General features: G+C 46.9%; 9 protein-coding genes across 9 annotated transcripts; 5 read left to right on the plus strand and 4 right to left on the minus strand.

The window, feature by feature from the left end:
• Positions 1 to 1,495: 1,495 nt before the first annotated feature.
• Positions 1,496 to 2,192, plus strand: EDB91DRAFT_1083257 (uncharacterized protein; the record flags this gene model as incomplete). The annotated part of the gene is made up of 3 exons (XM_041315602.1): positions 1,496 to 1,560; positions 1,622 to 1,731; positions 1,993 to 2,192. The coding sequence occupies 3 exons, from the start codon at positions 1,496 to 1,498 to the stop codon at positions 2,190 to 2,192; spliced, it is 375 nt and encodes a 124-aa protein (XP_041175820.1).
• A 3,230-nt stretch (positions 2,193 to 5,422) lies between these two features.
• On the plus strand, positions 5,423 to 6,800 carry EDB91DRAFT_1083258 (uncharacterized protein; the record flags this gene model as incomplete). The annotated part of the gene is made up of 5 exons (XM_041315603.1): positions 5,423 to 5,467; positions 5,761 to 6,025; positions 6,212 to 6,318; positions 6,368 to 6,632; positions 6,679 to 6,800. The coding sequence occupies 5 exons, from the start codon at positions 5,423 to 5,425 to the stop codon at positions 6,798 to 6,800; spliced, it is 804 nt and encodes a 267-aa protein (XP_041175821.1).
• A 4,588-nt stretch (positions 6,801 to 11,388) lies between these two features.
• On the plus strand, positions 11,389 to 13,525 carry EDB91DRAFT_1237997 (uncharacterized protein; the record flags this gene model as incomplete). Its single annotated transcript, XM_041321653.1, has 8 exons — positions 11,389 to 11,432; positions 12,223 to 12,366; positions 12,488 to 12,491; positions 12,576 to 12,769; positions 12,835 to 12,934; positions 13,020 to 13,148; positions 13,201 to 13,337; positions 13,402 to 13,525. 8 exons carry the CDS (start codon positions 11,389 to 11,391, stop codon positions 13,523 to 13,525), a joined length of 876 nt encoding a protein of 291 aa, XP_041175822.1.
• Positions 13,526 to 16,355: 2,830 nt separating this feature from the next.
• On the minus strand, positions 16,356 to 17,111 carry EDB91DRAFT_1055374 (uncharacterized protein; the record flags this gene model as incomplete). Its single annotated transcript, XM_041313912.1, has 2 exons — positions 16,356 to 16,926; positions 16,981 to 17,111. 2 exons carry the CDS (start codon positions 17,109 to 17,111, stop codon positions 16,356 to 16,358), a joined length of 702 nt encoding a protein of 233 aa, XP_041175823.1.
• A 350-nt stretch (positions 17,112 to 17,461) lies between these two features.
• EDB91DRAFT_1329593 (ribosomal protein S5 domain 2-type protein) lies at positions 17,462 to 19,248 on the plus strand. Its single transcript, XM_041325325.1, has 6 exons — positions 17,462 to 17,867; positions 17,923 to 18,229; positions 18,276 to 18,374; positions 18,427 to 18,594; positions 18,642 to 18,986; positions 19,041 to 19,248. The coding sequence occupies exons 1-5, from the start codon at positions 17,587 to 17,589 to the stop codon at positions 18,747 to 18,749; spliced, it is 963 nt and encodes a 320-aa protein (XP_041175824.1). The 5' UTR covers positions 17,462 to 17,586; the 3' UTR covers positions 18,750 to 18,986; positions 19,041 to 19,248.
• EDB91DRAFT_1141620 (Cerato-platanin) lies at positions 19,249 to 19,978 on the plus strand. The gene is made up of 2 exons (XM_041319017.1): positions 19,249 to 19,781; positions 19,832 to 19,978. The coding sequence occupies exon 1, from the start codon at positions 19,288 to 19,290 to the stop codon at positions 19,777 to 19,779; it is 492 nt and encodes a 163-aa protein (XP_041175825.1). The 5' UTR covers positions 19,249 to 19,287; the 3' UTR covers positions 19,780 to 19,781; positions 19,832 to 19,978.
• On the minus strand, positions 19,830 to 20,958 carry EDB91DRAFT_496774 (uncharacterized protein). Its single transcript, XM_041327472.1, has 3 exons — positions 20,649 to 20,958; positions 19,985 to 20,582; positions 19,830 to 19,929 (listed from the first exon to the last, which is right to left on the minus strand). The coding sequence occupies exons 1-2, from the start codon at positions 20,808 to 20,810 to the stop codon at positions 20,022 to 20,024; spliced, it is 723 nt and encodes a 240-aa protein (XP_041175826.1). The 5' UTR covers positions 20,811 to 20,958; the 3' UTR covers positions 19,830 to 19,929; positions 19,985 to 20,021.
• Positions 20,959 to 21,019: 61 nt separating this feature from the next.
• On the minus strand, positions 21,020 to 22,873 carry EDB91DRAFT_1141633 (uncharacterized protein). Its single transcript, XM_041319018.1, has 3 exons — positions 22,088 to 22,873; positions 21,734 to 22,065; positions 21,020 to 21,681 (listed from the first exon to the last, which is right to left on the minus strand). The coding sequence occupies exons 1-3, from the start codon at positions 22,662 to 22,664 to the stop codon at positions 21,268 to 21,270; spliced, it is 1,323 nt and encodes a 440-aa protein (XP_041175827.1). The 5' UTR covers positions 22,665 to 22,873; the 3' UTR covers positions 21,020 to 21,267.
• Positions 22,874 to 23,865: 992 nt separating this feature from the next.
• Positions 23,866 to 25,460, minus strand: EDB91DRAFT_1141640 (uncharacterized protein). Its single transcript, XM_041319019.1, has 8 exons — positions 25,344 to 25,460; positions 25,082 to 25,294; positions 24,951 to 24,974; positions 24,788 to 24,903; positions 24,610 to 24,737; positions 24,280 to 24,561; positions 24,144 to 24,211; positions 23,866 to 24,121 (listed from the first exon to the last, which is right to left on the minus strand). The coding sequence occupies exons 1-8, from the start codon at positions 25,422 to 25,424 to the stop codon at positions 24,062 to 24,064; spliced, it is 972 nt and encodes a 323-aa protein (XP_041175828.1). The 5' UTR covers positions 25,425 to 25,460; the 3' UTR covers positions 23,866 to 24,061.
• Positions 25,461 to 25,473: the final 13 nt, after the last annotated feature.

Raw genomic sequence — 25,473 nt, forward strand, 5'->3', positions numbered from 1 at the left:
AACAAGAGGTCGATGGTAAAGATCTGCTGCAATGTAAGGTCGAGCCCCCAGCTGAGCTGTGGTCTGGGAAAAAGGAACGTCGATCGTCACTTGCGTTTTGAGCCAACCTGCATCATCATCCTCCCATTCGTCTCTTTCTTCATTCAGAACGCTCGCTCCCAATTGCGAGTCGATCTTGTTCCACTGCGTACTTTGCACATTGTCAGGATCGAAATTTGGACGTCCAACAATGTCAATCAGTTCCTTAAAGCTTTGATGGGACTTCTGCACACTGCCATTCCAGTACCAATGACCGAGCTCAAAAGAGGATTGGTTGGGGTATGGATGAAACGAAATATTGTGGGGCTCTGCGGGGATATCTGGTTTTTCTGGAGTAACAACTGGGATAGAACTGATATCTCAGAGAGTTACGACCTCTTCCGGGTCGTGAGAGGGGGGAGCTGATGAGAAGAACTGGCACACTAGGCCAAAAACATTCCTCGCTGTGCGGAAAGGAGGAGCTCAGAACGATGTAGGAGGCATAGTAGATGTATCGCTGGAATTTGCAGGTAGGTTCAACTCAGGTTGTTGGGCAGTACAACTGGGGGGAACACTCGGGGGAGGCTCCGGAAGTACATCATCATGCTGTCTATAGCGCAGTGGCATGAGGATGCCAACATGTCAGCTCCTCCGCTGCACCAGCGATAACCTCTCTTTGTCCATTTCCATGGACACCGTGCCAAGAATGATATCAGGTGCTGAATCGGATCCATTGTGCGATGAAGGACCTGCACACAATGCTTCCTGCATCACTGATGGGGTTGAGACGTTGGAAGACTCTGCATTAAATGTCTCGCCAGATGACGACAACGGTACTCGTAGAGGGTGAGTCAGAGTACTCGAGAATTGCCTATCACTGTTATTAGCCACTCGGGAACATTTTACAGAGCCTAGGAGATCTTTTGCTCTGGACAACGCAGAGAACAAGCATTTCTTGCCTTTTGCACACGAGCGCTGATGTTTGGTGTAAGCGCTCTCCTGTGTAAACTCCCGAGCACAGGTGCATCTGAAAGGGCTTGGACCTGACGCTGAATCTACCAGGTCCATGAAGAGCTATGGAATGTTGGAATAACGATAAGCTATGCTCAATGCCCGAAGATCGGATGAAATAACTCACCACTTTCAGGCAACATAGAACATATAGGTAACCGTAAATTTCCACAGTTAAACAGGCTTATCAGCCGCCAGCAGGATTACCCGAATTGCCATTGCAGCGCCAAGTTCACAAGCCAAGACTTGAAGAACCTCTGGCGGCAAGGCTGGTGCACTTTATAACGCCAAGAAAGGCTAGACGAGTCAGTGGTTAAAAGCCTCAGATTCATTAATGAAGGGGAGAGGACGAATCCCCATACTAAGTCACCGAATGGAACCGCCATCATCACCCTCTTCTACCATCACTAACCCACCCTGCTATCATGAAACTGCTCAAAGGTTAGCAAAATTGATTGTGGAAGCTATGACTTGCCGCCTCGCCCTCCTACACTATGACAGTGTCTCAAAATCGATGGTTGAATGGTGTTGGTAAGCTGCCACTTGGACATTGTGCGAATCCTAAGGAATGACACTGCTCCAAAAAATGTAGGCCTGCTGATGGTGAGGGAAGGAAGATTCGACCGTCCGACCTAGAGAAGTACCGCAAAGAATATGATATTAGATACCCATGCTGCCTATGCGCTGATGGCAGTGGAAGAGGTGCGTATGTAGAGGCGGCAGTGTACTGTTGGTGGAATACTACCATGAGGAAGACTTATTGGATTGCGAGATGTGCCTCTAATAGGTGCGGATACCAAGGTTAGCTTCATTCTTCATATTCAAGAGGATCAAATACTGATGGTCACCTAGTAAAGATAGACAAGTACTTCCAACTGGCACCTATGGCCACCTTCCAGTACCGGTGAAGAGGTATGAACACGCTTCATTGTAATACTACTTTTTCATTGATGTGTGATAAAGAACACCAAATCCCACCTGTTCAACTCGAGTGGACATTCCGGGAGCAAACGGAGTTGTTGAACAAGCTCGACTCATCTGTTGGTGATGGGATTGCTGCGAAGGAGTTTCATGTTTTGTTTAAACGCTGCAAAAAATGCAAGCGAGTAGGAGCGAGACCAGCGATGAACCACCATGTCTGTTCAGGCCGGGTGCAAAAGTGACGAGGACGATCGTTATTGCTTTGACCGACGTCAGTGACGTGAGGTCGTGCAATGTGTTACTTACCTACTGGATATTCACATACACTTTCATGTCCACATAACCTTGACACACCGATAAGTTTGAGTCCAACACCACCCACTTTTGAACTTGGCAAGAAAAGAACTTTCCATCACATGAGGTCAGATTGGTGCACTCATACTAAGTGAGCAACCTATGGTGGCTGTATTGAGATGATTCATTAAACATGTTGACGCATTCCTGCCTTTTCCCTGCTGGTGTCTGGTGTCTGCCTAAGGCAGATTGGTGTAAGATAAGAAATGCTACAATTATGAACAATATAATATACCCGTCCAGCCGGAAGTAAGTATAAGACTTCTTGCAGAAGGCTTCAATAAAATTGAGAGTTCATGTGCAGTATGAAACAATGATGCATCTTTCCTGGGTGCGCTATACTAAGTCCCCCCTCACTGTAGGATGTCTATAGGACTTCTATGGTTGATTATATGATGTCCAGGACAGTATATTTCGCCTCCTCCCCTCTCTTGGCCCTATTTCCTCCCTCAGAACACCTCCCAGCACCTTAGGTGATTTTATTTCGCATTTTTACTTCATGGGAATTTTCTTGCAGTTGATTGGAGTGTTTTCGACCGGGGAGCGACGCTCTGGGGCCCATAGATGAAGGTGGAGGAGCTATAGTACCTCTGCAGCACCTATACATTCATATAGACTTATTTTATTGTCATCAGGCTTTTAAAAAGCGAAATAGATGTTATCGAATGTGTGACTACATAGGGTAGTGAAGAAAGTATGAAAAAATACGTTGAAATCATGGTATACTTGAGTTCGCTGTGTGCAACAGCGAGCACGAAGGTTTCGGCAATGCGCGAAGTGTTGTCTGCAGTGTACTGCATCAAAGCCTCATTAGGCTGGGAGAGATGTGTGTTCACCCAGCCTAATAAAGCTTACTTGTCGGGAAACCCAGCCTGCAGGTGTTGTTCTTCCGTGTATAGTAACTCAGACTAGTCACACTCATGTCACATCATGTGACGTTGGTTGGATTTACATGTCGTCTACCAAGTTCCTATTTCTCTCCCAAACCTCCCAATGATCTTGGTATTGCACTGGCCTTCTGGCTGTCTTCGCAATGGCCTTCTGGCTGTTATTGCAATGGCTTTCTGGCTGTTATTGCGCTGGCCTTCTGGCCGTCTTCACAATGGCTTTCTGGCCGTCTTCGCACTAGCGTTCAGGCGAGATACATAACAAGTACTCTCAAATCCGAGAGGAGACCTCTTCCTATGCAATACTGTCCAACTGCTGCTGGCGATCGGTGACGATGATATCAATACTCGAGTCTCAAGTCCTTCCGCCAGATGGCAGAATGGTCGGAATTGAGAAGTCTGGAGTGAGTATGCGGTTTCAAGGTCTGGAATCTGAACATCGTCGACATGTTGTTGTGATGCGCTGACTCAAAATAAATATACAATTACTGATACTCATGAATGTGTGAGCTGAATCGACGGTTATTATTTTCAGACTTGAGCACTGATAGAATCTAAGAACTGAAAACTTACGATGCCTTGCAGGGCACCGATGAGAATTGAATCTAAAGACCAAGTGACATTTGAGTTGGCTGCTCTTCCCTTATTATTTGTTTACAAGTTGTGTAAGTCTCATACATGTGCAAGAACTTAGGAAAGCAACAATATTATGTCCGGCAGCATTCCTTATCAAAAGAGGAGAGCTGACGAAAGCTTGAAGAACAGCCGACTTTGCATATTCGGCCACATCCAGAGATACGTTAAGGAGTAGACATGCGTTGTTCTTCAACAGATACCCCGCTATCGTGCGGATTCGGTCGTCCTCTTGGGGGAGTGCGGTCAAGATGTATGCCAGATATGCAATATAATCCGGTACACGTGTAAAGGTGTTCAATTTCTGATTAAGTCAACGCACAGCAGATCATCGAAAGGAAAATTCACACATGGGTGATGGCTCGCTGTACGTTGCCTTGTGTATCAGTTGAGTTGCGTATAGTCTGTATGATCTCGGAAAATGATAAAGCGAGAATTTGATACTAACTGAATATAAGGGTACATGGTCTATGTACTCAACTAATTGGAATGTGGGAAATTTGCACAGCTTTCTGCAAGGTTTTTGGGTGATGGGAATCTGTTTGAAGCCCTCCTCTAGTAACATAGGAGTCGGGGAAGTTGTGTGTTTGTAATTGTAACTTTACCATTAGTACTTTATGCTTTGCCTCCATTGCAACACATTGGCTCACTAGATATAAAGGAAATGGCAGTGGCCATCCACTTTGCCTTTCCCATCGACATATGGACAACATTCAGTCGCGCCATGCCAGCCAGCCTCACAATAGTAAGTTGACGCACAACAGGTTCTTCATGTACTACTCACTCCGTCATGTACTAATGTACTAGTTCATTCTGTTACCTCAATAGCTGTGGGGCTGCTGTTGTCAGTGACCTCCACAATACAGAAGGAACGACTGCCTACGGGCCCAGGCACACTTCTCACAATATTAATCTCAAGGGCTCAAAAGTGACGTCCTGCGAAGTTACCATTCTACAAACCTATTTGTGATGGGCATTAGGTGTGCAAAATCCGCTGGAAATGTTCATTTTATTATCATGTTCGCATCAAGAAAGTCCCCCGAGGTTGGTGGGTGCTCTTTTGCTGATCGGGGTGTTGTCACGCTTTGAACGATTGCATGGAGTGTATCACGGAGTCGAAAACGTATACTGCAAGTCTTTCATTGAAGTAGCCAATGTCACGCTGATTAGTCTTGAAGGTATCAACATCGACCGAAATTCCGAATGTGTTGCTACTACACGACGTGGAAATTAACCAGAGTGATATACCTATGTAGTATGTTCCAAACCCAGAGAGATGTACTCAAGTTCGAGAGAGATAGTTCGTCCCCCTCCTTTTTTAAGGATGTTTCACTCACGACTATCAGGAGCTTCACTTATGAGTCTGCTCCACGCATAAATTCTCAGTCGATTTCTATCAGCGACAGGCTGGTCTTTGTTTTCTGTTGATCCGGCTAATCGCGATTCACTGCTCAGTTAAAAGGTGATGGGCACAGGCACTTTTAGGCATGAGTTTCATGCATGGCCTTCAGCAAGCAAAGCTTCTGCGAACGTAGTCAGATTGATACCCTCTATGAGTCCCGAGACCTGCCCATCAAAAGTGAACTTCAAACACTTTGATGGCCAGTTCACTTTTTGATGGCCAGTCAGAAAAGGAGTACTTGGTAAGGAAAGTAGTATGTTTTAGGGATTCAGTCACCGCTATAAATAGTATAAGGGCACAGTATGGAGTATATACTCCCACATCCCTTGTCAACAATTAGTGTTCTCGATGTCAACATGCCTCTCACCTTCGGAGCTGTTTGACAATTCAGCCGCTCGTACAAACATTCTTCAATTCTCAAACTTACTAGGTACTGGATTGCTGGACGCCTACATAGGACTCATAGCAAATGTCAAGGCCAGTCCATAATTTCGCGTCATCTCGTATATCCTGATTTTTTTTTTTGCGATACAGCTCCAGACTGAATTGAAGATTCTGTCATTCTTGCTAAAAGACCGAGTCTCTCCTGGCGATCTTTGGGAAATTGTTGGGGAGCGCACTATCGAAGCGAAACAGGAGGGAATATTGCGCCAACACCAAAGCAATTACTTTGCTGAATTTCAGGGACAAATGCATGTAATTGTAGAGCATATTCTTATGGAGGAAAGGAAGAAAATAAGTCAGATGGAGGTGTCCTTGTACTGTCAGGCTATCGAACATGTGCAGCAGCACCGGATGCGTGAGCTTCTTCAACTTTGGCACACAAATGAGTAGTCTGAACCGTGTTGCTATAAAGCAGTCCATTGTTTTGCATGTCCAGTCAAGCATGACGTCAGGTCTCCCTCGACACGCTCAGCCTGTCCGACAGTTACGTGAGAGAAATGTGAAGCTTGGTTAGGGGGACAATACACCCACCCCCTCTCAGATGCCCCACCTCTGATGGGACATTACTGTTTTTTACATGCTTCCACTCATTCAACATCTGGTTTCGTCCCTGCACACGACGACAAACGGACATCCATCATTCTAAATGTCAGTACTGTAATTGATCTGCTCGGCTGCTCTCATTGTCTCTCTGAAGTGTGTCGGCGCTTCATTATCCCTGTTGAGCACATGTGTAGCCGTCGATGTCCAAGAAGCCTTCTACGATGCATTCCACGCAGAACAAGCCTGCCAGGCAGGATTAATGACACAGTCTTTTACTGTTAATGGCGACCTATATCATCGCGACATCAGGTTGGAGCTACTTATCTTGCAGGCAAAAATGCGCCACGCCCAAGCAGAGATAGACCTCTATACGGTGGCCATCAAAAATGCTCGTGAATTTGACTCTTGTGACAACATTAGTGGGCATGCTCGTCATGTTTTCTTCAATTGCTGATATCTTTCCAGGCGTGTCGTCATCTTCCAGTGGTTCTAATCCTCCACCTCCGCCTCGACCAGACGAATTGTACTACTACAACGTAGACCGTGATGATGTGACGGATGACTTTGATAATTTCCAATTTGAGTAATGTCATCAGGCCTTGCCTGTTGGATGGATCGTCACAACTCGGTGACTTCAGTCTTAATATCTAATATTTGCATGAACCGTTGTGCTGACAATCTAAAGTAGTATGTACTACAAATGTACTACATACTTATGCCATGGGTGCTTTTCACGAGCTTAATGTACATTGCACAGCCCACCTCGAGTTTGGTGCTGTTTCCAACCGCATGACTTCACGCTACTACTTCCAAAATGATGACCTATGCAAATTTATCAATGTACCTTCTTGGCTCAGATTCTGAATCAATTGCTGCAGAAGGCGAGTGTTTGACGATGCATTACGCTTGTTGCTATTTCGCTTTGTCCTGCAGGTTATAATTATCGGGAGTCCTCGACTTCTCGCTGGCCGATGATACTGGCAGCAGCTAACGACAACTTGAACACCGTGAACAAGATTATCTTGCAGATGTGCCACAAGGAACCCTGGATGAAAACTACGAGTTGGAGCAAAAGGAGTTGGAGGATATTGCTAACCCCATCATCCAGAACCTCTACAGCGGCCCTCATATTCTGTCATCACCGTGTCAGAACTGTGTCCATTATACCAGTGATGGGCGTTGGTTAAGGAAACACGGTTGAATAAAGAAAGCCCCTCTCTGACCATATCTGATATACATCATACATTTCAAACATGGCTCGTACAATGCAAACTGCTTCAATGGGACCGCTTCTCATGAACGGCAGAAACCAAGTTATGGTAAGCCATCGTCATCATCAATTGTAAGTAGCTAAATTTAAACAACAGACTCAAATCGAAATCTGGATGGCATCAGTAAGTTCACTAGGCTAATGCTACAGCCGGCGGCTTTACCTAACGTGTCCAGCAAGTCGAATCAGTCACAGCAGCCGTGGTGTCGCCCATGACGCCCTCCCGCAGTCTGACTGCAGCGATCAAAGATCGAATCCTACACGCCATAAACAAAGCGAAATCAGCGTTTCAGGTGTGTTGTGATTTTTATTTAACTCTAAGCACCACTCAAGAACACTTCTAGCTATAGATTTGAGTAACTCACCATTGTACTATGATTTCATCACATCTACCACTGTATCATGATATTCAACTTACTATGGACCAGCACTATATACATTAAAGTCCATCCTAGCCTCGTCTGGTTCCTCCTTCTACATAGTACATACAGCACATCAATAAAATACCCAATCGACTACATACACATATATACTGCAGTGCCATGCTATCTGCAATGCTGTACTATATCCTGCATGATATTGAGGCGCGCGCGTGCTAATTATATCCGTGGCTCAGGGTTGGTTCCCTAGCGGCCTGGGGGCAATTATGATGAGTACATATCAAAAAAAATTCATCATCATGTGAACCAGCAGGCGTCTTGAACATCGCCATGATGGTACATTCAATCCAATCGCAAATCGCATTGAAGCTGTATGCTCAGGTCCGACATGCAAGACCCACATTGACCAGCAGGTGACGGAGTTGCTTAAGCGCGGTGTCCCTATCTGGCCAACACAGCTTCGGCGGTACACCGAATCATTTCCATGAGCATGCACCACAACCTTATCCACTGAGTACTGACTTGATTCAAACAACGAATGTAGGTAATCTCTAGGTCGTGACTATAACGTGCCGACAATGAAAACCGACCCTATCATTGGGTTTGTTATTCGTTTCTGACAGTGCTGATTTAACTGTAGCATTGATAGGCTCGAAGGGCGTGATGGTTGGGAAGAGTTCATTCACCCGTCAGGAGCTACGTATAGCTACAATGCAAAAATGGTGAGTACCAGCTGGTATCTTGGCATTACATCTCACTTTCTGAGATCATAGAAAACATACACCGAAATGAACATCAGGACTTGTTTGGATGAACAGGTCCACAGGCTCGAGTCTTGGATCGACATATCAAGGACCAAATTAAATGGACAAGAATGGTTGCTGGTCGTTGAGCCGGTGTTGGTGGGAGGGGAGGAGATCTATCCATATTATTATGTGGTCCCAGAGAAACGCATCATTACCTGGCTAGAACCGCTGGATGGCTACCTTCTTTTCCAAGAATGTATGGCGGTATGGCACTGGAATCACAAAAGTACGTGACTTTTTCGTGCTTCGTTTCTTGACCTTAATTATGCAGGACTTGAACTTGAAGCCCAATTTTGGTGAGCGATCGACTAAGGACGTCATCCTGGCCCAATCTAAACGTTTCTCATTGCTTGTCAAGGAAACATGTTGAATACTTTCCATGCAGGATCGAAATACGTGTCTCGGAAGTGAGAGCTTTGCGGATTCAAATGAATTGGTACTGCATTGGTAAGTTCTTTGACATTGTAGCACCAGATCAGATGACCTGAGCAAGAAACAGAAGCATTAGCATTGGAACAATCTACTGCGGCTTCAATATTCTGGACTTTGGACCAAATGAAGGAAATGGTCGCTGAGCTAGCCGTCACCAGTATGCACCTTGGCCTGAATCTGCATTTTCAAGTTGATGACCAAAGATCAGAAGAACTTGCAGAACCTGATGGGACCATGAAGGAGCAGGGTATCGCAATCTGCGGTGCGTGAACCCTAGAAAAAACGAGCGGTTATAAACTTATCTCTTTACTTCCCAACAGGCAAGTTATTGCATGTGCTCCATATGATACCGCTTTCTTATATCAGACGTCGTTGATTGAGTTGTCAAGAAGGTCATCACGAATACCTGAACCACCACAGTCAACCCAAAGCTCGCTTGATGCAAACGCATTCACTGGGCGAAAGGCGCACAGACCTGGAAACCTCTCCTTTCATGACTAGCATTGCATTCGCTATGCTTTACATTCCAACAATAATGCTCAGACGCATCAGAAATATTTATGTTGATGGTCTCATCAACGGGGTGGACATGAGGAACTTCATGGACGATTTCAGCGCCCAGGCCAAAGCTCAAACTACCGTAGTAAGTGCTATGTTGTAGACCCAAATGAGAACACTTACCACTTAATCTGTTCTAACAGGCAAGTGTCATCATGGCGGTCAATGCCAGCATCCTTGCCATCCCAATTTTAGGCTCACAACTTGCTACAAAGATGATGTGCTCCATCTCTTTCATTTTCAGCGTCAGCTGCATTATCGCATGCACAATAGCACAATACTTTGGGCACAAAATGAGATCACTCGACTTTGCAGTTTGGTTATCTTCATATTTACGCCTGCTGAGCCTGACATGAATAAATGAATAGGTGTATTACCTGCAAGGGAGGATGGTAAGTCTTGTGATCCTTGCAAGTATACCAAGTTACTTGTATCTCATGAGGTAACTCGACTTTCGATCACAACCACTGGGGTCACTCACAGGGATACTACAGTTTGGTTTTTTCCATTGTTGGATTTCTTGCAGGCATTTTCACAGTTGAATACGGGCTACCCTTGTCTGCAAGGATTGCATGCGGGCTAAGCCTCATTATAGGGATGGGCCTTGTAATTCCATTGGCGGTCGCTAGTCTTGGTCCTGGACTGATCCTGGCGATGAGGAATTGTCGCTGTCCCGAAAGTTAGAGCACGACAATGAGCGACACAATTTGGACAAGTTATTACTACCCACGTAAGCCATAAATGCGGCATAGCTACTAGTGTCACTATTTTTTTGTAGCCCACAACCAATCTACATAAGGTAGAAACTCTCCATTTCTACATACCCTAATTACATTCGCACTTGTATGCCTGCATTCTGATCGCTCGTACGGCTACAGGTGGTCGACCTTTTCGAAAATGTTACTTGAATGTATTGCCCTAACATGGCAGGCGAGTGCGTGACAATATGGATATGTCACACTTCTTTCTCTGCAACTCCCAGTCAGCAAGTCATATACATATCTCATTCTGAAGGCAGAGATCCCTTATTTGCAAATTCATTCAACAATTTCTAGTTGTTGGGATTATCGGGTATGCATTTGCAGTCTCCATGGACCTCATGATGGTAAACAATCCCCCGACTGCTTTGGCTGATGTAGAATCGTCCTATTCTATTCCGGACGGAAATCACTTTGCCGCAAGCGCATTCCCAACGCTGATGATTGATTCTCCCATCAAAATTTGGCTGACTGAGATTGTGGGTAACTTCTGTCTTAGATGTGCGTGCTAGTCAGTTCACTCAAGTTGGTACACAGCTGGACATCAGACTAAACTGTACAGGTCTGCCTGATAAGCTTTGTTTACACATGCATCAGCTAATCATCTTGTGTGCGTGCCCCCCTCAACTGCCCCCATTTTCTCTGCATCCCTCAATCCATATATACTGCCACAATTTTGCACGATGCTGCGATATGTATTTACTCAACTTCGTCATCATCATCGCCTGGACAAAACAGTCAGTTTGTTACAGGGAGGCGCATCAGATGTACTTTGAATGGGAGAAGGAGTGTCCCATGTGATCTGACAGGGAGAGTAAGTATTGATCCCGTGCAATGCGTATCCTTCTAACACCCTTGCACAATAGCTTTCCTCTAACCAACGAAGTCTGTACTTTTGGTACAGTTCTTGAGCCTCTTTAAGCCTTGAACAGCTGAATTCTGCAAGTTGCAGTTGCTCTTTGAGGTTGGCTATGGACTCCATCTCACCTGGTTCGTGGCTTTCCACTGGCAGAATGTGAGTCTCGTTGTTCCCCGCTGAGGGACAGCCGTTATGAACATCCACCTCACTAGTATACAATGAGTCTTGGAAGTGACTTCAGATGGCATTGACGGACCTTATACCATGACTGGTGAGCTCCTCACCCCTTTGATTAGTGCTGCACACTAACTCGATCCTAATGAGAGACATTCAAGTCAGCAGGGCCACCGCAGGGGTAGTGAGTAATCAGGTTTACCGCAAGCTTAAGTTTATAATATGTCCTTGCTGTTTGAAGGGCTGACACGAGGATTGTGGCATATTGGCAGATGTATTCTCTGTTAGCGAGTTATAGCAAGATGGTTTGTGTCCAGAGACCTTTTATCCCTCATGATGCTGCGCTTTCTTCTAGCCTTCCCCATTCAAGCTTACAGTGTTCAAAATATTTTGGTACGCAACCAATTGGGGACCAGGCTGGGCTGGTTGTCGCATCACCAATCTCTTAGGCGCTACTTGGCCGCCAGTCTCTTAGGCGCTACTTTGCCGCCAGTCACTTAGGCACTACTTGGCCGCCAGTCACTGTGACCGGGCGCTGGCCGTCATGAGAGTCAGGGTCGCTGTTTATATAACATAGCATAATGCAGCTCATAAAAGCTGGATTCCAACATCTGCGAAGCATACGCTTTCTTCTTCTCCAACTCTCATGACCATCAACGACTCCACTTCCAGAGCAAGCGTGGCTCGTCAGCCCTCCAAATGGGGCCCTGAAAAAAAATGTAAGCAACTCCAATATTGGCCATGGATTTTGCAATCTCATCCTATCACCCAGCTCCTCATCTGATCCACTTGTCTCTCACGGATGCCACTTTGGTCAAACAGTATTCACGCTATGCAACTACCCTTCCTTGCTCACCAATGGTATCTTGAGACTGGAACAGATGGAAGATACTCCACTGGAGGATTTTTCCGCTGAGTGAAGGTCATTTATCTTTCTATTCATTCACTGACTGATGCATTACACAGAGAGCGGCGAGAACATCGGGTCTTCGACCAGCTCTTAGACTCTTATCCCGGCCTTCTTGAGCGATTGCGAGACGGGTCTGAAGAGAATATCCTTCACATTGGAGAACTGGTGCACCATTCTCTACACGCACAGTCAGAGTTTTAGCTTACGATTTACAGATTGGCAAGGGAGCTGCAGGGGCGAGAGGTGACGACATGAAAACATTAAAGTCTGCAATACTTGATTGGATTTCCCTGAGAGGAGAGGCGATCCAGCCTCCTTTACACAGAAACTCAAAGGTTGACCGTGGATTCAACCATGAGCTTACAGGATCCCTACTTTGTCCCACCAGATTAGACTGGAGTGACTCACAGTATGTTTTGGTTTTACTGGTATCCACAGTCCTCACAATGTCTTCCTGCACTTATTTCTCAACAGGACCAAAGAAAACCTCAGAAGTGGCAAACTGTTGGTCTGTGGAGACCAATGGCCAGTTTTTTTGTATTCCCACCATACTTACAAACCCGAAGATCCAGTGGTGTGGTCTCCTTAGGAGCCATTTACTTGTATGTGTGGGTAACAAGCGTCATCACAAAGCCCCTTTACTAAATTGTATCCATCAGGCTTACAAGCACGTTTTCACGTCTCCAAGTTCGGTTGACAAGGAACCAAAAGCGACGCAATCTGGTAATGCTCGCCTCCATGGCATGAAGTCTGTCACCATTGCTTCCATAGCTTATATTGCAACCCAGGTTCGTCGCGCACCATATTTCTGTACATAGATGGTTGTAACATTGACCAAAGGTCCAATTCGCTTTAAGTTCCTCCTCGGTGTTTTCAAGGACCAACACAACCACAGACTTGGAGACATTCTACCATAGCCTCCTTGACCTACTGGAAGATCCTGACGAATCTGAGGAAGTTGAGGAACTGCTGACATGGTGAAATCAGTATTGTCATTGCTCTTATCATGTCGCCGAGGCTCATACATTGCCGTGTACCTAGCCAAGTATTTCCTACTTCCTCTGCTGCCAAGCGACCTCTCAGCATTAACAGCGCGTTGTCAAATATCCGACAGAAACACCTTGCTGCGAAACAATCTTCGAATCTGAACATAGCCTCTTTGTAGCATTCATTTGAGCATATGTAATATATACAATTTCAAGATAATACCCCATTTTTGACTCTCACAAGCAAGTGTGCCAGCTAGAGTGGTCACAAGGCAAACCCTGAAATTCTGCTGTGAAATGATAACAAGTTGCCATATTGTTCTCATTTGCAGTAATTATCCATACGAGCAGGCCCCACAACACAAGACCTGCGGCTAACATCCCGCTTGCGCTTGCATGATTGAAAATAACAAGCTGAAATTGAATGTGGTGATCCTACCTTGACTGTATGACAACGGAAGAAACTACTTTACCGATGATTAACGCTGTGGTAGCTTTTGTAGCTGTCTATAATGGAGTCTGGGATTTGGGACCGCTGTCCAGCTATGGCATTCAGGGAGATTTTCTTGAGAACAAATTCAGTCACACACTTGTATATGATGACCATACTTCAGTAACCTGCTGACAGAGGTAATTGCACTGTCATTGTTCCGCACCCTTAGACTAAAGGCAGCCCTCATCCAAAACAATCTGCCATTGGAAGACATTAGCTGACCCCGGTGTCTAGGGAGAGTTGGTGGGTGATAAAAGGACTCACTAACTCTGTATTCGGTGACCATACCTCATCGAGGTTGTGCAGGATGATAATATACTGCCGCTCGTCATACACATTGTATACTTAGTAGATCTGAGAAATCAAGGCTAGAGTCGCAACCACATACCTAACATCAGCCCCACAGGAATTCTTATCAAGGGCACAATGACAAACTCAGCTTGCAAAAGACAACCGTGTTGAAATAGATGGGTACCACATTGTGGACACTCGGAATCCTTGGGGCGTAGCCAGTTTTACTCCAAAGGAGTCTGGCCATATATGCCTTTATCTAAGACTGTCATCTGGTTGGAGATTGTGGAAGAGGTAAAATCAGTCAAAAGTTACATGCCACGACCAGAATTGCAGTATATTGCCACTGGTATTCAACTTGGCGACGACGGACACTCTCAACAACTTAATCTTCCGTTGCCACAGCTGGTAGGTGTTGCAATATTTGCCATCTCGGGGATTAGCTACAGGTAATTGTGACCAGACTGTCACAATGGTACATTTGGCGGGTTTCATCCAACTTAGTCCGGGTATTCAAAGCTTTCCCATGTGGAGTACAATTTTGATAAATTTTATGCAAATTTTATAGCAGATAGAGCTTTCTAAGATTTTATCGTTTTCGGGTCAATTACTTGATGAAGCTGACACAACGCGACTCGCAACTTGAAGGCACTTTGCAAAATACAAATATTACTTCTAGCCATTCTGCCATGGCAATTAATAGCGCCGCGCTGTATATTAGTGCCACTTGGTTAGTACATTTTGATTTTGCAGTAGTTCTCGACCGAGCTAGCATTGACCTTGCTTAGCTTTGTTACACGCCAACATACTTTGCTTCACAAGGTACGTGGCAATCTACTGGCATTGCAAATACCACCTGTTCGAAAGGGAGACATGTTCTTCAAGTTCACATAAAAACAAGCCGTCTTCCTGCTGCCAATGTCCCCTTCAGATCTATCCCCATATCACACATCCTCACGAGTCACAAACCATGCGTTTCTCCCTTGTCCTCGCCGTCGTTGCTGCTTTGACATCATCAATATCTGCAGCATCGATACCTGCCAGTGACCCTGACAGTGAAAAATGTCCTGCAGTTTGCAATGTTAAGCCCTGCTGTCCTAAACACTACTGCTTAGATCTTGTGAGCATGAGTAGTTTGCGTCCTGGATTTAACCACATGACTCACCCGCGTGGTAGTTAATCATCGCTGTATGTTCATGAGTGAGTGGCATGTCGTGACAGTGAACTACAGTAAGTCGTCTTTCTGCTTTCGCATCGGTGCAGTATGGTTGATGGCACGGCGCGCGATTTACTAGTAGTTTGTTGCTGAGTTGATGAATGTGCTTGCTCCTGAACAAATTTCACTGCCACTCGGGCAATGAAGGAACAGAGGAAGTCTCGAACATTTGAATACTTAGGATATGACTGAAGTACTTACGATGCGGTTAACTTTTGTAGTCTCGATGTAGTAAGCTTGAACATAAAAGTCGTCCCCTCCCGCCTTGAGCCTGCCGGTATAAAATTCTGCAATGCTTCCTAGTCCGATGACCTTACATCCTGGACAGTGACTCATATTTCTGATTTCGCATTGGTGTTGTGGTTGATGGCACACTGAGTTGTTCTTTGCTAATTTGGTCAATGATATGATGGCTCTTGGAGTCTCGACAAATTCACTGCTGCCTTGGCAATAGAGGCCCTTAAATCTCAAACACTCAACTTATGTAGTATTGATTTTTGTTCTTCGCTAAACGTTGAACACCTCATGACACAGAAACAACGCACACTGCAACTTGAACATACTCTCCTCCCTCCACAGAACACGATTGATCAAGGATTAGAACGAGATAACAAGACAGGGTGCGCCCATTTCGAAATTCCGATTTCCACGTCTTCGAATTCCTCCTCGACCGCAAGCTCAAAATGGTACCCTCAGATGACCTCGAGTACCTCAGGCACGTTGTGGCACAGATAAACGAGAAAATTCATGCACTCAAGGAGAAAGTAAAGGCTGTTGTTCCTTCGAGGAAGACGCTCTGCTCGACAGCTTAGGACTATTCAAGTCATGGGCCCTCCTGGCCGGTTCGCGTCGCTTTTATTGGAATACGTCACTGGAGAGCGGTTTGCAGGGAAGGGATATGTGGACTGACTGATAGTTTACAGGGAAGGGAAGGCAGGCCCCACGGATACGTGACGACTTCTGCGTCTGCCACCTCGCGACGGACGACATGCTTCGCAAGTAACTCCTCTCAGCACGTCCCTTCTATTCCTGCAGGATCATTTGTAGAACCATCATAAGTACCCATCTCTGACAACGTCTCTGAGAAAAGGTCATCGAAGCCCTGGAGAAGACCAGCCCTCTGTAACGCAATCTGATAGTCCTCTCCGTTCGTATCCAGCCTTGTCATCCACTCCTCCAGTCCAGCAGTGCCTGTGACGAGAAGGCTGCGTAACCTCGTTCGTTCTGTCTGACTTACAGGCGAGGACTGTATCGGTGGATCTCCTGGTTTGATTTGATCTACAGGTACAATGAGATCGACACCCTCGCCTGCAGCTGGATCCCAGACTTGATTCTTCAGCACTGCTGACCATGCTTGGTCAAGGTCATCCAGAAAATCTAGTAGCGTTTGAAGCTCCTTCATCTCTGGAGGATATCCCGGTACCGAATTCATGACGTCGCCAGTGAGGCGGAGGAGGAAAGTGGTGCGTAAGTGCGTGGATGGGTCTATGGGCGGGATCTGCAAGATAAATGCCAGCAGTTTCTGTGTGGCATCAAGATACGTTGTGAGAGTCGGGAGTTTCGTCATTGACGGTTCCGAGCTGTCCACATCTTTCTCAGTACTTCTGGAACTTGAACATAATGACTGAGCCGACCGTTTCTTAAATGCACCAGTAATTTCCATGAAAGAGTCTTCAACATACTCGACTGCTTTTCTTTCCTGGGTTTTGGAGAGCGCTTGTGGAATCTTTGATAACCCATTGTGGACGTTCTCTTCAGGAGACATCATACTATGTGAGGTCAGAAGGTGTTGCCAAACAACAATCAACACGCGTGCCCTCTTCCTGCCTTGCCTGACCTAGTGACTCATCTTGAAGGTGAATGTCTCTCTGCAGACATGTCTTGCAAAAGCCGATGCCGCTAGTACTTACTTACATGACAGTCTGGTGGCTCTAGTCATTCTGAAATCTTTGGCGAGTTATTGTAAGCCTATTGGCTTACCTGAGTTCCCATAATCAGCATAAATACTGTCCGAGATAATCTTCGAAGCGTGAGCTTTCATTATATATATGTAATACGTAGGTCAAGACTGTATAAAAAGATCTGAAAACATGGGAGAGTGTTGTAAGCCCGTTGGCTTACCTGAGTTCCCATAATCAGCATAAACACCGTCCGGCGAGATAATGAAATCATTATCACTGCCTTTTGGCATAACGGTTAAGGGACGACAGTCTTGACCTACTTACAGTTATCGAATAAGGATGGCATCATTATCTAAGGCTGAGAAGGCCTACATCCAATCCTCCTTGCTATCCGATCCACCATTACGCGCAGATGGTCGCGGTTTGACAGATTTTCGAACCATAGCCCTCGAGTCTGGAATTGCCCCCCTCGCAAATGGAAGCGCACGCCTTAGCATCGGTAGAAACGCGCACGATGGCGGTGGAAGCACCGAAGTCGTAGCTGCTGCAAAACTGGAAGTCGAGACCGTTGGCGATGGGGAAGGTGTAGATGGCGGAAGAGTAATTTGTTCTGTCTCTTGGTACGGTTCTCTCGCTATATTTCAGAAAGAAAACCTAGACAACTTGAAATAATAGCTCTCCGACTGCATACCCACTTCTTTCCTCGAATGCCCTGGATGACTTACAACATGACATGACGTCTATACTAAACTCTATCCTCTCTCATCCAACAATGCGACCAAAAAATCTCATTATCTTACCCGGAAAGAAATCTTGGTTGCTCAACCTTGATGTCATAGTATTTTCTGACGCAGGAAACATCTTCGACGCGATTTTCATGGCTGCACGTGCCGCTTTGTGGGATACCAAGGTGCCTAGAACAAAGAGCGTTCAATACCGGGCGAAGAAAGGCGACCGGAAAGACGCGACTCACGCGATGGACGTGGATGAACCAGGTCCATGTCGGCAGCGCACTGGATACGCGACAGACGATCCAAGTGGCTGACTTCGAGCTTCCTGACCACTTGGATGAGGGGGAACCCCTCGATGGAAGACAATCTTGGCCAGTTTGTCTTACCCTCAATTTGGTTTGTCGTTTTTCGCTCACAATTTACTGTAAATTGATTGACCATTGGACAGCTACCTACCTTACATTTCCTAGATGCCACGCTACAAGAAGAAGCTTCGGTTCCTCTCAAGCTCCTCGTGTTGTACTCCTTCCCGTCAGATGCAACACCACTGCTACGAGGCATGCGCTTGCTTGGGACAGGCACGTCTGACCTCACACAGGTCAAAAGCCTCTTGAAGGTAAGCATCCAGAAAATACCGTTATCCCCTTATTTGAATTCTCGCAGGATGGTGAAAAGTATGCTCGGAATGTGTGGGTTGCCCTTGAAGGAAAGCTCAAGGACGAAGACCTCAGACGTAACCAAAAAGCCAGAGAGAGGTTTCTTAATAGATAACCTTGCAATGACATGGCATTCTCACGGTGACTCAAGGGAGCGGACCGTTCGAGCTCTGTTGAATTCGTAAGCGGTTTCATGATCATTATCACTGCTGGAATAGCAGTAATTGCCGACTTGATGCTCCGGAGATCATTGACCAGTGATACATTCGTCATTTGAGACCCGCCTCTCCCTTTCCAGGAAGCTCCAGTGCGCAGACATCGGACAAACGGTCGATGTAAGGCTTGAACTGTCCTGCATGAGAAATCGGATTCAGGTGGAAGGAAGTCACGCGTACAGGCCGGTTACCTTCTAGTGTTCCCGTTCCTCAGTGGCTTGAACACTCTGCCCTGCAGCCAGAGCACGTGGGCCAAGAATAGCTTTCACCGGGCAAGCATGCACCCCTCCAGTCTGCTGACCCTGTAAGAGACGCCCAAAGTGTGCGGACATCTTATTCCGAGTGCGAGAACACTGCATGGCATGTTGGTCTATTTCGTGCGCGTGTTCTTTTGGGGTGACTGGCTTGGTATACGAAGCAGATAAAAGGAGTCGGTTCATGGTACATTTCTGCAGCAATTACCTTCAGCCAGCCTCTCGAAGCAAAACCTCTTACCACTTGCCCGTCATGAAGTTCACATCAGCCGTCATATCCCTCCTTGCTATCGCCCTTCCCATCCTCGCTGTAACCGAGAGCCTTTCATACGACACCACTTACGACAACCCCGATCTAGCTCTCACCTCCGTCGCATGTTCAGACGGGACAAACGGGCTCATAACCAAGGGCTACACAACCCTCGGCCAATTGCCCACATACCCCAACGTCGGTGGTGTCTACACTGTCACGGGATGGAATTCAGCTGCATGCGGAACTTGTTATGAAGTGACATACGGCACCACGACGATTGCAGTTCTCGCTGTTGACACTGCGAGTGAAGGACTCAATCTATCGGAGGAAGCGATGAATACGCTTACTGGGAACCAGGCTGTGTTTTTGGGGAGAGTCTCAGTGGATGTGGTTGCAACGAACGCCTCTGCTTGTGGCCTTTGAAGGTAAGAGGATCAGTTTTCCTAAATGTGAAGTGATTTAACATCATCGACAGATTGTTTATTTGGTTTTTGGTCGAAGGACATGTTCAGATTCTGTACTTTTGGGTGTGCTTATGGATTGGAACTGGACATTAATCATATATACATGAAACTGTATTTCGCTTCCATTGGAATGCACATTTATTGAGCTCAAGACATACACGCACCTACGCATGAACATCCACCACATCGCACTGCCCAAGTCTAGATTCTATACACCCAAGACCGAGTGAACACCGCCTCATACCGCTCCGCTAACGAAGCAAACACCATAAGAGGTTCTCTCGAAACCGTCCACAGACCTGCCAATACAGGCACCACCGCTGCAGCCGCAACGATCTTGCACGTTCGAGATCGCATACGGAACTTTTGAGAAGCGAAACGTGATGCTTGAATAATTTGTGCGCCTTCGACTGCATGTAGCATTACACTTGCGACTAGCCCGCCATACAAGACCCAGCTCCGCCACGGAAACCTAGCCAAGCCAGTCTTGACAAACTCGTAGTCCACCTCCGAGGGTCCTACCTCGAATATGGGTGGTGAAGGATCGGCAGGGAAGACGCGGTGGGTGTAGAAATGGATGGGAAGAAAGATTAGAAGAGTCGAATACGCCGCAAGGCTGTGGGTGCTCGTGATTTTGCGAGGAGATGCGGAACGCGGAGTAATGATCCTTTTTGCGATACTTGAAGCTACGTGGGCTGCCAGGGGTGTGAAGAGGAGATACCTCTCTCCAAAAGCAGTCTGGTAGTATTCCCTACCGAGAAGCTAGTAGTCGTGATTGAAACGTCATCTCCTTGGAACCGCTTTTATGCTACTTATCGTATCACGTACCATAACATTGGAAGACAAACTCGACCCTCCCACATTTGCAAGTGCTGGTGCGGATAGATGAACGACGAGGAAAACTGTAAGGAAAGGTGCAGAGATGTGGGCGACGTTTGTCAAAATTGCCACTGTCTGTCTTCGTTTTGACCCGTCTCCTTCGGCTGACATCGTTTTTTCGTCGTTAGTGGCCAAGGAATTACTGACCAATCCAAGAACGGTGCTGCTGAGATTGGTGATAGTAGTAGGCTCGAGCTCGAGGTTTTGTAACCGCTGCTTGCCGTTATAATTTTGACTTGACCGATTGACCTCAAACTTATGTAAAGTGACATTCTAGGCAATTTACAAGACTTCTGAGCTTCGTCTTCCTATTTTTCTAGCAGTACTAGCAGCATCCTACAAGGTAAGTGACCGAATCCATTATAATGCACATGAATTAATGGTAGCCGAGAGAAACGTGGATATGCATGGTGGAGAGGTGAGAATATTAATGGTAGAACTGGGTAGTAAGGGACTGAAGGTTAATATCGACTAGCCGTAAAGAAGAAGCGGTGTGAAGCATGTCGGACTATGGAAACAGGTGAGGATAGGGCTACATGAGACAGCACACGGAGATCACCTCCGCAGCTCAGGTTTTCAAGCTGTGCACAGGGTGCATCTCAGAATCCCATGATCCCGCGGCTTGCTCTGGAAAGAGTGCCGAGTATTCGATATCGCAGGGAATACCGAGCGCAGGGTCAGGATATGATTCGGGGAGGGGAGGGGGATGGGTGAAGAAGTCGAAGTTGTGTAAACCGAGGGCATAAGCTTCCAGAGCTTGTGCGCGCTCCATTTCTTCATATGGCGTCAATAACTCCTCTCGAGACGACATGGTTTGCCCTGGTATACAGGGGGGAAAGGGTTCGCCGTCCCAGCCAGAAAGGGAAGAGGCGATGGCTGTGAAGGAGGAGGGAGTATAGGTGAGTCCGCTCCGGCTCTCTGGGGATTGGTAACCGAGCTCAAGTGGCAAGCGCGAGGGACTGCCCATCGAGCTGTTATGCTCCTGTATTGCAGGACTTAGCACACATCGAGAGCAAAAGGTATCGGAGACGTACCCCAGTTGATGCATCGAAACCGAAGGATACGAAGGTCGATGCGTCGTTTGATGCAGCATACTGCTGAGGCTGCGCTTCCACTTCCTTGCCAAGCCGAGCATATGCGACCTGCGACACATGGTCCAGTGGACGCAGCGTCCAATCTCGTCCTTCGACCGAGCGAGACCTGCATAAATCGTCCTTCGGAGCATGAGAGGGAATGATGGATATCGGGAACACGTCAGGCAGCGGAACAGACGACGACCGTCGTTGATCTGCGATATAGTTCCCAGGAGTGCTTTTTGACGCAGAGTGTGCGGACGCCTCAAAACTACCGCTTCTTTCCTTCTCTACTGGCCTGCTGATATGCAGCACCTCCGTCCTCTTGCGGCTCGTCATCCGCATCTGCGATAGAAGTAGCGACTTGCTCATCTGAAGAATCCAGCGAAAAACCGCTGTTACTCATGGACAGCTCGTATTGACGTTTCTTCAGCCCGGAAATCTGCCGCCTCATAGGGCGAAAACGATAGTGGGGGTAAAGCCGGGCGTGCTCCTCCCTTTCCTTGTCTGCAAGCACCTTATAATGGTCCTTCTCAGAAGCAGACAGCTGCTTCCACGCCTCAGCCGCTCGCTTCGATAGGGTCTTGGCTGTAGGGTTCTGTGGCTCCAATTCCTCGTCGCCGTCTTGGGCAGCCTGACTGTGCGTGCGCGAGTACTCACAGCGAAAAATGATGAACGCGTTTCTAGGTCGAGGGATCCAACTGGGGTCCCGACTCCTGTTACGCTGCGCGCGCCGGTCAGAGGAAGGAGCCATTGGTTGGTGAGTGATACAGGAGGTGGACGCCATAAAATGTTTGGGTAAGGAATATGTTTGATCGGGAAGATGAACGTCATGGTCATCCTCCACGGATGGAGACCATCCGCGGAGAACGGGGTGGGCAGTGAAGACCATGGAAGACGAAAAGGGTTCGGGGGATACGCGGCAGGCAGGTGTTATGTTATATGAATGATATCAGCAAACCTGCTGTGGATCTCAGATCTGCTGCTTGCAAGAGGAGTTCGGATTTCAATTGTTTCAATTTCCTGACCGGCCCGAAGACAGGTTTCAATTTTGATCTACCTGTCGTTTGAAAACAACACGAGATTGATTACCTTCATGTGTCTGAGTTTGAATTCAGTTAAACTTGAACAACACGAAAGACGCTGGAAAATGTCCCTAAAACTTAAAATAGATTAATGACTAAGACATCATTCGATCCGTTCGATCAGCACGATCTAGATCTCTCCTAACAATAACCGAGGATAACCGCCGGTATGACGGATCAGTATACACAAATTGAGAGCGAACATCGACCTTCTTTCTCGCAAGGACAGCGTTAGCATCCCGTACGAGCGAAATGGTAGATCATCATACTTAGATGTGTATACATGCATGTTCATTAAGGAGACCACTCAGCCATGGACTTGCAACTCCTCTTCATGAGCGGGAATTACGATATAGACTTTGAGACAGATCAAAGCCTTCGCCTACGCGACCACAATGTTAGCCTCTTAAAGAGGGATTGGATTTTCCGTCAGAGCACCAATGCTTGCGCTTGGAACGGTTTTAGTCATGTGGAAGTAGGGCTGCGGCTTGAAGGATACGTATCGTTGACAGTTCTGGTATCCCATATTCGGTAAGATTGGTTTGGATGTCAGGGGGGTTCGACAAGAAGGATGTCATAGTGTACCCCATGGCAGTGCCAAAAATGGCGAAAACGACTGGGGCGGGGCGACAGCTTGATTGGCTTTGACTGGCCGTTCGATGGACGTATGACAACCAGGATCATCGGCGCTGATTCAAGACGGTAAGTTTCACTGTATGAGGAAATTCGAGAATGGTACTCCAATCTCTCGGTTGGCATGAAAGCTGGTGGCAACGAGAGGGTTCAAGAAAGCGCCTGACGCTAATGCTGAGAACGGGGGCGGACTCGACTGGGCCTATCGCCAGGCAGAACATTAGAGAACATCTTGCCAACAAATTTGAGAGAAACGAGGATCTTCGCGGTGAGACTCTGGATGAACTGTTGACGGAGGGGAAATCAGCTCTGAATCTAGCATCAGGTGAGTCTACGGCCGCCTTACTGGTTCCCCCATGATGTAATTGCCTACTATCAGCTCCTTGACTAACTTCTTTGAGGTTAATAGTTATTAAAGCTTTTGTGATCGAGCCAATCATACTTCCATTACTGCCGACGGCTATGTAGTGCATTTTTCCTGGACTAAGGTGCCTGGCTCACTGATAAAAGTAGAAGGTTCTGTCCTGAAGTTATCACGGGATAATGCATTGTTAGACTGTAGTTATATTTGTTAATGCACAGGTGGCTTGCCACTATCAGACATATCACCGCGAATAGGTGGTGCTAGACCCTAGTCGTGATTTGACTTCCACCATCGTCTCCTCGGAGTGTTCAATGGCGCGAGCAGCTCCACGGCGCGCTGTTTCGTCAAGATATGCCGCTTCATGACGAATGCGATCGAAAATTCATCCGCGGGCCTTTGAGGAATTCCTCAACAGCATCCGCGACATCGCGTTTCAAGGTCCCCGTGACCCTGGCTCTCATACGTTTTTGCGACCTGCGTGACATCGCTGTCCGTGCAGGCAGCGAGGATAGTAAGCAAATTTGAAGTGCCCGGGCGGTCCTTAGGGTCGTAGGTGATGCCTTGGATGGAATCCGTGACAGCAGCTCGGATTTTCGATTGGATCTGAGTGGCGGTATCGGTAAGCAAGATGCGGGACTGCACGTCGGGCGAAGATTTCGACATCTTGGATGTTGGGTCTTTGAGTGATAAAATACGCTTCGATGGGGCTGAGGGGATGATTCAATGGATATATATGCACAACTTCGGATACTTACTGTTGACGTAGTTTGGAAGGGGGAACAGGGGAGAAGTTCCTTTGAATGTTCGGTTGAAAATATCAGCGAGATCTCTTGTGAGCTCTATGTGTTGCTGTTGATCGTCGCCAACAGGGACGTGGGTAGCTCTTGCCAACGTATCAGTCGTGCTCAAAATGACCACCGCAAGAAGGCCCACTTGTAAACCAGGACGTCGGCGGCTTGTAGCACAGGATACATGAATAAGCCAGCATTGAGCAATGACTCGTCCACTTCGTCCTCTGATGCAGAATTTCGTGCCGCAGCTAATCTTGACTAGGGGGACATAAGGATTTGTTTGAACTACACTAGGAAGACCGCACCTTCCATGTCGTCATCCGGCGCAGCTTCCCCATAGGGTGTTATGCAGCTTAATATCCAGGAGAGTTCAGTATGGTGAGGATTCTAGAGTACTAGTTAACCAAAGGGCTGGTACGATAAAATGAATCGATACATGATCCTGGTGGAATAATATCGACCGGTTAGGATCGATACCTATGGCAAGTAAAACAGCCAGCATATCATTCCTCGCGGTCAATAACGCAGCAGGATCCTGTGGCAGAGTCAATGCATGCCATCCGACAATCGAAAATAGCAGTTTGTCCTCGGGCTCCGCAGATTTTTGCAGCTTGACCCAGTTGGACAGTGCGCCTAGGTAGTTCCCTAGCTACTGCTATGTAAGCTGTTCCGTGCCCAAATAATGAAGGCGATCTTACATGGGGGATACCGGTTGGTTGAATTCCCGACAGTATCACGCGTCGCGGGCGTATCTGGCAGACGCGTCGAGGAATGATCATGTAGTATGTTGAGCAAGTGCTAAGCGGCTTTAGCCTTTGAAAAGAAAGA

Source organism: Suillus paluster, assembly GCF_016628075.1.
Source record: "Suillus paluster strain FC165 chromosome Unknown EDB91scaffold_37, whole genome shotgun sequence".
NCBI lineage: Eukaryota > Fungi > Basidiomycota > Agaricomycetes > Boletales > Suillaceae > Suillus > Suillus paluster.